Source organism: Buceros rhinoceros, unplaced genomic scaffold, assembly GCF_000710305.1.
Source record: "Buceros rhinoceros silvestris isolate BGI_N320 unplaced genomic scaffold, ASM71030v1 scaffold23441, whole genome shotgun sequence".
NCBI lineage: Eukaryota > Metazoa > Chordata > Aves > Bucerotiformes > Bucerotidae > Buceros > Buceros rhinoceros.
The window spans coordinates 19,751-28,566 of record NW_010395218.1 but is presented as its reverse complement, the minus strand read 5'-3'; the positions used below and the strand labels follow the sequence as shown (position 1 = coordinate 28,566).

The 8,816-nt window shown below is 55.0% G+C and overlaps 1 protein-coding gene across 1 annotated transcript; it reads right to left on the bottom strand.

The window, feature by feature from the left end:
- Nucleotides 1-2,725: 2,725 nt before the first annotated feature.
- Nucleotides 2,726-7,050, bottom strand: SERPINC1 (serpin peptidase inhibitor, clade C (antithrombin), member 1). Its single transcript, XM_010145489.1, has 6 exons — nt 6,676-7,050; nt 4,243-4,458; nt 3,755-3,892; nt 3,276-3,669; nt 3,120-3,184; nt 2,726-2,899 (listed from the first exon to the last, which is right to left on the bottom strand). The coding sequence occupies exons 1-6, from the start codon at nt 7,048-7,050 to the stop codon at nt 2,726-2,728; spliced, it is 1,362 nt and encodes a 453-aa protein (XP_010143791.1).
- Nucleotides 7,051-8,816: the final 1,766 nt, after the last annotated feature.

Here is an 8,816-nt window from a genome sequence, read left to right as displayed (position 1 = left end):
TGGAGGCGCCGCGGATGGCAGCGGCGGGCTGGGCGGGCCAGCCCTGCGGGAGGGGGGGCAGGCAAGGGCAGCCGGAGAGCCAGAGCTGGGGAAAGGGGACTCAAACCAGGGCAGAGGGGACTGTACAATTGCGTTGAAAGCAGTCTGGCAGAAAGCGCTCTTTTCGGACAGCTTTAAGAACAATGTGAATGAAAACCTAGCAACTTGGGTAGGAATCTTGGAAAATTCTATAAATGTATACTTGAAATTGTTTGTATTAAAAAACCAACAGATCGCATTTTCTTCTTTCTTTTAACACTGTGTAACCAGGGCAGAGGGGACTGTACAATTGCGTTGAAAGCAGTCTGGCAGAAAGCGCTCTTTTCGGACAGCTTTAAGAACAATGTGAATGAAAACCTAGCAACTTGGGTAGGAATCTTGGAAAATTCTATAAATGTATACTTGAAATTGTTTGTATTAAAAAACCAACAGATCGCATTTTCTTCTTTCTTTTAACACTGTGTAAAAGAACATTATGCATGTGAGTGGTTTGAGAATTAAACGGTTTAATACTCAGATCCTGGTCTGTGTCTCGTGGCTGGCTGGTGTTGTCTCATTTTGCCTGTTTCTTAAGAACATTATGCATGTGAGTGGTTTGAGAATTAAACGGTTTAATACTCAGATCCTGGTCTGTGTCTCGTGGCTGGCTGGTCTGGTCTGATGTTCATTGTCTCTTTGCTGCCCACTTCAAGTCAGCCGTGGTGCGGGAGCCTGGCCCCGGCTTTACGCACCTCTGAGCTGCCCTGAGCTCAGCGATGTGGGGCAGGCTGGGCAGTGCCCGGCTGCTTGTCCTGGCACCTCAGGGGACTCCTGGCCTTTCACTGTGAGCTTTGTCTCACCGCGGCTGCAGGGTCAGCCACTTCTGGTCTCACTGGGTGCAGAAAGCCCCACGCGCTCGCTGAAGGCCAAGTGCCCGACGCCTATTGCAGCAGGAGAGCTGGTGAAGCGTCATGCCAGGGAGACCCTGGCATTGCCTCAACCCTCTTTGACCAGCCTCTACCTCCGCAGCCCGGAGCACAACCAAAAAGGCAGAGGCCACGGGAGGAGAGTGTTTCTGGAGCTGCGCAGTGAGGGAAGCACGTGGAAGATGGGATCCAGCGAGAAAAGACACCACCGTGGCTGCCAGAGTAGGCCAGGGAGAAGAAGTTCCTGCCTTCTGAACTTCTAGTGATTTCCAGAGTGCTCTGCCTTTTCTTCCAGGGCCCAGCTTCTGTGTTACACACACAGCTGCTTCCCCAGATGTTATCCGGGCAAGCACGTCAGCAGAAAAAGGGCAAATGCTTTATGGGTCTCCCAGATGCACAGGGACCGATGGCCACGGCCCCGTAATACAACAGAGGAGGTGACTCTGTGCCCAAACCACACACCAGCTGCAACACAGACACACGTCCTCAAACCTTCCTAGTGGGGAACAGGGGAAACAGTCCTGCAAAACCCCCAGCAGCTTCCGAAACCAGAGACAGCGTCACCAAACGCCTTCTCACAACGCGCCTCCCACAGACAGGCACGTCCGAGGTAACTCCCCGGTGCCCGGCTCGCTCTGGCAGCTGCTGCTGAGAGGAAGCCCTCGTCAACAGGAGATGTCTCAGCAGCTCGACAAAGCTAGAGCAAGTGGCACAAGGGCGAGCCATCTCCTGGTGTTCAGCAGCTGTCTGCAGCCGACTCTTCTGTAGCACACCGAGCAGGGACAGGACCGTGCTGTCACTGCCTGTCCTGTTTTGAACAGCCGCCCTAATGGCAGGACCCTTGGCAGAGAGCTCACCCCGTGTTCTTCTGAGCCTTGGGGACAGCCCTGCCGGAGCTCCTCCAGCAGCATGGCCACCCCGAGCGGACCAGAGGTCAGACCACTCACATGGCACGGCGGCAGGCCAGGACACCTCAAGCTCTAGGAGTAAACTGGCAGGTGAAAGGACAGATTTTGAACAGCTGGGGTGATCGGTTACCTTACCTGGGCACTGTCACCAGAACCTCCAGCACGGAGCTAATTTAAACCGTACTGCTGCACCAAGCAGATTCACAGACCCAGCTACGCGGGGCTTCCACCAGTGACTGCCCAGCACGTGGACACGTCGGGCATGCCAGAGCTGTGCGGCACGCGGGGCTCTGGTGCTCGGCAGCCCTACCGTCTACCGGCTGTCCCCGCAGTGCCGTGGGAAGGTGTTTCTGGCCCAGACAGCACCTTCCACTGGGCTGCTGCTGTTCCGCTGCGGGGCTGTTCCGCTGGGACTGGGGAGGGAAAGGACCCTTGGTGGAAAAAGGAAAGTTTAAGGAAGTCTAGGATGTGACTTAGTGGAAACCGTCCGTTCAGAGATCAGTTTGTTACATACAGCTCTGTAGGATTTTAATGAACCGGGGGGTCGGAGTTACAGTTTGAGGCCTGAAAGGGAGGAGGGTGGATGTAAGAATGACAGCAATGCTGGACTTGGGTTTGGGCACCGGAAAAATACCGGCGTCAGATAAAATTCAACTTCCCTTTGAGTGAGGGATGGAGCAGGTGAGGTGCCCTCTGAGCCCCCTCACCTGCCGCGGCCAGGAGCAGCAGTAAACAGCCCAGCTGGGTCCCCCCCTGCATCTTGCACCAAACAGTAAGACGAAAAACCCCCAGAGCAGCCCGGGCTTTCTGGCAAGACTCTTCTGCCCCTCTTCCCAGGGCAGAGGAAGGAGAAGCAAGGCCCTGGCGGCCGCTTTAGGAGCAAGGATCAGCTATTCTGCCCATGAAGATGACGGTGTTGAGGGCGGCTTCCCGGATGAAGAGCAGGAAGGGCCTGTTGGCGTTAAAGATTATTCTGTTCATGGGGAAGGAACGGCCGGAGACGGTGACGGCTGTAGCAGCTGATGCCTCACTGCCTTCTTCATTCACCTGCCAACCGAAAGAAGGTGGGATTAACATCCAGGCACGATGCAGTATGTGGAGGGCTCGCTCTCCTTCTCCACAGGGGGCGAGGGTCAAACTCCCACTGCCCCCAGAGCCCCAGACCGCTGAGAGGTGAGCACCACGGGTTCAGAGCTGTTCTTTCTTTGAATGCTTCATGCTTCTGAAGACAAAGAGGAAGACAACCCTGGGACAAAACAAGGCTTACCTCCAGGAAGGCTTTGTGGAAAGCCTCAGATACGTAGAGGTCTGTACGGCCCTCTGCAATGATACCTGAAAGACGAAATGGAGAAAGTCGAAACTGTTCCCGCCTGTGGAGGAACGGTTCCCCGTCACCCTGCACCACCCTGTCTCCACCTCTGACCTGGGAGTCTGGCATTTTCTGGACTGAACAGATCTTCTAGCCCCATTTTTCTCAGCTTCTCCTTGACACTGAAGGTGTCCTCGATGCGGAAGCGAGGGAGGTAGACAGAGAGAGAGACCTCCGTCATGGAATCTATCCATTCCTGCAGCTTCTCCGACGTTAGGTCTCGCTCCACCTCCACTAACGATGTCCCAGCACTGGGTAGAACTAGCACCATCGTGATATCATCTCCTTTGTAGGGCAGCTCCAGCACCTGGACTTTGTCCTGGGAGAGGGATGCGTGGCGGAACTTGGACTCTTGGTACATGATTGGGATTTTGCAAGTCTCACCGTTGGCTTTATGAAATAAATCCAGTTTTGTGTTTGGAGCGGGGAACTGCGATTTCCAGTGCCCCTAAAAGGGAGAGAGGGAGGACTAACATGAGCATTATGTTTTCCCCCACAGAAACAGGCTGCTCCCCCAGTTTTGTCAGCCATACCTTAAAATAAATGGTGTTGACCAGAACCAAGACAGTGAGATCATCGATACCTCTTTCCGGGATCACTTCTGTAATGCGATTCTCTGTCTTATTAGCCACCCATTCATTAATGATCTTCCTGGACAACTCTGGCTTCTCCTGAAGGAAGAGACCAGAAAAAGTTAAGTCGAGGGTTTTAAACACCTCCTTGTACCCCTTCTGCAGGAGACACATTAACGGGTGGGGGCGTGGGTGTGGGGAGGACACTGCTCCCAGCACAGTGCAGCAGCATTTAGAAATGAGGCGTGGGGGAGTGCCTGGAGTTCAGGTGAGCTGCGACAGAAGGAGCTGCATCCCGCACCCCCTTCTGCCCTCAGCAACGTCCCACTCACCCAGAGCGGGTCGCGCTGCCTGTGGGAAAAAGAGAGGGATGCAGCAAAAGTGGAAGGATGGGGGGAGGGTGGCCAGGAACCAAACCGAAAAGAAAATCCCAAGTAGTTCAAACTCACTTTGAAGTTCAAGGGCCAGAGTTTTGCTCCATAGACTATTTCACTGATGTTCTGGTAAGTCTCATTGAAGACCAAAGATTTCTCCCCAAAGAGGCGGTTGGCTGACACCAGCTCTGAGGATTTGTTTGCTTTCTTGTAAAGCCGGCAGTTCAGCTTGGCGAAGAAGAAATGGATCTGATCAGAAGTCTTTTCTGAAATGGTGTCAAATCGAAAGACCTGGAGGAGCCAAACAGCGAGAAGGAATCCATGAGCAGACGCTTGCACCCCCACAGCGAGCGGTGACGCAGCCTTTGCCAGCTGCTCAACAGCTTAAAAATCGTGGAGCCAAGAAATCTGCGGGCTCTCAGAGCTTCACCGTCCACATTCAGTTTGGAACCCAAGTCTACATAAGAGCAACACATCGCCAGCCCAAGACCTAATTTCAGAGAGTCCAAAGCGAGGGATTAGATGTTGCTCAGCACGCGGAGGTACCGCTTCTCTTTCTGACTCGGGCTTCCTTTCTCCCCACACTCTGCCTTTGATGGTTCCCAGCTTTGACTGTCTTTGACCCAGCACCTGAGCCAAGAGAGGGCTCCAGCTCTTGCTCACGGCGGTTCCTTCCCCTGAGCCTCTGGCAGGGCGCCTGCCTCTGCCTCTGCCGGCCGCCTGCTTTCACTGCCCCGGGGGGCAGGGGAAGGCTCGTTGCTTTGTACACGTCTGGCTCAGACACGGGCCTGACTTCGGTGGTTCTGCGGAAGACACACCAAGGTCTTGGTGATGTTTTAATCTGTGACCCATGTGAGGGAACAGATTCTAGCTTGGCATATGGACCACCGGACTTGCCCCAGTGCTGTTAAAATTAGCATAGTTTCTGCACGGCGACTGGAACCCCCCTCCCACGCCCCCGCGAGAGCCTCACGTGAGATGAGCCTCACGTGCTGATGAGGCCTGGAAAGGTCCGTGCAGGTCGCAGGAGGACTCAAAGTTTGTGCTAAACCCTTCTGTGACAATGCTAAAGGCTGTTCTTTCCCAGGAGCGATTCTCATGGCCTCTTGAGTAATTTTGGTACATCAGATCTATTTTTGCCACAAATGGGAATATGTAGCAACCTTTGTGAGGGCCGATTTCTGCAGCACAGTGGATTTTTTCTTATCTGCTCCTAGCTGCCAGCTGGAAGGACATTACGATTTATCTGCTACCGCCCAAGCTCAGGGCTTTAAGGCACAGAAAATCCCACAGCATGTTACTCCACACGAACATCCAAGATCTCTGACACCGTTTCCTGTGAGGCGAAGACGGTGTTGCTGGCCCTTTCTTGGGGTAAAGAGGGGTTAGAAGTGCAGCTCTGCATCACGGGTGGCTCAGGGAGGGAAGGGTCCCCTTGCGCGGGGAAGGTGCGAGGGAGGGTTGTGGAGGTGTGGCGCTCTGCTCTGCTCTGCCCAGGCTGGGTAACGCAGGAGCCCCCAACATCACACACTCCAGCGGCAGGACCTGTAAGGACAGTGGCAGGGGGACGAGGGGAGCGGTTTGATTCATGCTGCCTCGGTGCAGGGAGAAGGGCCGCTCTGGGCTGTATTCGCCCGTCTGCGAGGAAGGTGTGGACAGTCCCAAACGCCACACGGCAGACGAGGGCACTCGCAGCTGTCAGGCGAGTGGGTCTGCCAGTGGGAAGGGCGCTCGAACAGGCAGGGAGTTGGCTGGTCCCACCGAAGAGCCAGAACTCAGGAATCCGTCTTGGTCTCGGATCCCTGCTCCGAGGTTAGGAGCTGTGGCTGGAGGGTTGGGGCGTACGGGCTGCCCTGCGTGGGACGCTCAGCCCCTTGCTGTGCTGCTGCTCTACAACTGCCCTGTGCTAGCAGGCAGAAGCTGCTTAGTCCCGTCTGAGCACCCAGGCTTCTCTTACTCTTGCTACAAGGAGTAACTGATGTTACTGACGTTCTTGTTCAAGAAGTCACTGATATTCCTGCGCTCCTGCAGGGTGGCAGAGCTCTGGCAGCTGGGTGGATTGCAGGGGGTCCCATGTGTCTTTCTTTTGTCCCAAGGGAGAAAGAGGAAGAGTCCAACGGGACTTGATATCATGGTTTTTCCCTCTTTTTGCATAAGAAAATGCTTGGCTGCCTGCTCCGTTAAGGACTTGCTCCATCTGCAAGAAACAATCTCTTCCCGTTCCCTTCCCTCATCTCCCAAATGGGCTTCTTTCCCTCCAAATGAAAACTAACCCCTCAAACCCGGGAATGCTGGATGCAAACAGGGAGAAAGGGCTGGGAACTGAACAAATCCAGAGACAAGCAGCCTGGTGTGTCCTTCCCGGGGGCTTGTTTAAAGAAAGGTTTCCCTTCCCAAGCCAGGGAGCCATCCTGGCCCAGGGAGGCCCCCACCAACAGCCACTATTGCCTCTGCTGTCAATCGGACCCTGGTGAAGCGACAGGAAAGGGCCGAGGAAACGCCACCCACCTCCATGAGCTGCTGGAGAGTGCTGCCACAAGCACCGAGCTTGGTCATGGCAAAGGCTGTAGAAATGCTGAGAGGTGACATGAAGATGTTTTCCCCGTTGTCCTTCGAGTCAGCCAGGTACTTGTAGAAGACAACAGCAAAGCGTGAGTTAGCCTTCGAGAGCTCCCAGACCCGGGGGTTGGTGGACTCCGGGAGCTTGCCCTTCCCCGACTCTTGCCCCTCGCCCTCCTGGGGCTTCTTCTCGGGGTTGCGATAGATGCACATGGGATTCATCGGGATGTCGCGTGGCTTTGCAGTACAGATGTCTTCCACGACGTAGTGCTCAGGGGCAGCCAGACCCCAGACACTGAAGAGACACACCACGAGAAGACGCATTGTCCTGGAACCACAAAGAGAGAGCTCAGGCACGCTCACCTGCCCAGAAAAGCACGGTGCTGCTGCTGCAGCCCGCAGGCCCCATTTCAGCCAACATCCGAGTGACAGGAGCCCCACAGACCTCATCCGTTTGTCCTGTAGCTGCAGGATAAACCAGGAGGACAGACAGACCCCAGCAGCAGGACAAGCCTTCCTCTGAGCACGCTCTGCTTCTGGAAACACCACACGGGAAGCGCTGCTTTCCCAGAGCCCGAGGTGCCCCCTTCTCGAAGCAGCAGGCTCAGCCACCACAGGTTCATACAAAAACACACTACTTGCACTCTAAGTCCCCCATCAGCCAGCTGGGAGGACCCCGCCCCTGTGACCGGAGCCAGCACAAAGGCACCAAAGCCACCTGGGTTCCCCACCCTGCAGTCCATGTCTTCCTCACAGGGAGAGCCTCCAGCTTCCCCAAACTCCACAGGCCAGCTGGCCTCAGACAAAATGGTTTGGACTGTTTCCTTCCCCTTCTTCCTGGGAGAATCTCCTGTTTTCCTTGACTCTTTCCTCCCCTCACCTGAGCTCCTCTGCCCTTTTCCATTTCTGTCTGTGCTTTCAGGCTCACCTCAGGAACTGACCTAAGGTACTGACACGGGAAATGCTACAGCAGAGAAGAGGTGCCAAGGAAGAAGTCACCAGAGAGCGAAGTTCTGTGGTCTCCAGTGGGTCCCTCCACGCACTGAGCGCCTTTAATCCCTAAAAAGTGTATTTTACAAGCATGGCTGGTGTAGCTGGTGCACCACAGCTATTGCTGTCCAAAGCTCCCACCACCTCGGTGCAAACTGACTGTCCCTGGCACCTGAGGAGGGCAGGCTTGTGTTAACACCCACATTCCAGTAAGAGCAGATCTCTGACACGATCTCCCAGCAAGGCAGAAGGAACTGGTATTTCCCACCTTTGCTAGAGCATGGGATCCACACGCCATCCCAACAGCTCTGGCGGCAAGGCCTCAGCTGCCGTCCCGGGGCTGATCGGGTGGCACACAGTATTTCCCGCACACTCTGGTTTTGAGATGCCCTTTACGTGACTTTTTGTTGTGTTTACTCACACAGCCTGTGGGAAGCAGCTCACGGACCACAGCCACAGCAGCTCAGGAAACAGCTACTGGTAAGGACTGGCAGCCGGCCCAGGGCTTGCTGTCGTGGAAGACTTTTCCAAAGATACGTCTAACTCGGGAAGGTCTCCGCCTGCACCCAACTACTCACTGCCACAGCGACCGAGCGCTGCCTCCTGAGTGACTAACCTAAAGATCAGCCGCACAGAGCACCAGTAACCTCTGCGCCTGCGGTCCCGCCAGTGCTGCCGGGCCAGCACCTGGGGGAAGAGAACAGGAGCAGCTCAAGGGCTGATCTGGAATGCAGGAGACCTCCAGGTCCTTTTACCGCCCCCTCCCCCGGATCTCGGGCAATGACTTCATCTCGGTTCCTCCGCAAAAGCAGAAACTGCCTTATTTGGCACCGAGACTGTGCGGAGTCCCGAGGGGCTCTGGTGAGCAGATGCGAATAGCAACCAGCACTGCAAGAAAAGAGGCGAAACAAGACAGCCTTGCTCAGGCCACGACCGCTGCTCTTGCTGGTAACAACAAACAGAGAATCTTTCCAAAGGTTTGGGAGAGATGCAACACCACAACGGGAAAAAAAATCTAAAGGGGAGGCAAGTCAACCAAATATAGAGACAAAGAACAACACCCAGGGCAGAGGGGCAAGAGAAAGGAAAACTATTCAGAC

Coding starts and splice junctions, on each gene's coding strand:
- SERPINC1 (XM_010145489.1), bottom strand. CDS start 7,050: ATGCGTCTTCTCGTGGTGTGTCTCTTCAGTGTCTGGGGTCTGGCTGCC. Junction 4,459..6,675: donor CTCTCCAGCAGCTCATGGAG/GTGGGTGGCGTT, acceptor TGGCTCCTCCAG/GTCTTTCGATTTGACACCAT. Junction 3,185..3,275: donor AGAAAATGCCAGACTCCCAG/GTCAGAGGTGGA, acceptor TTCGTCTTTCAG/GTATCATTGCAGAGGGCCGT.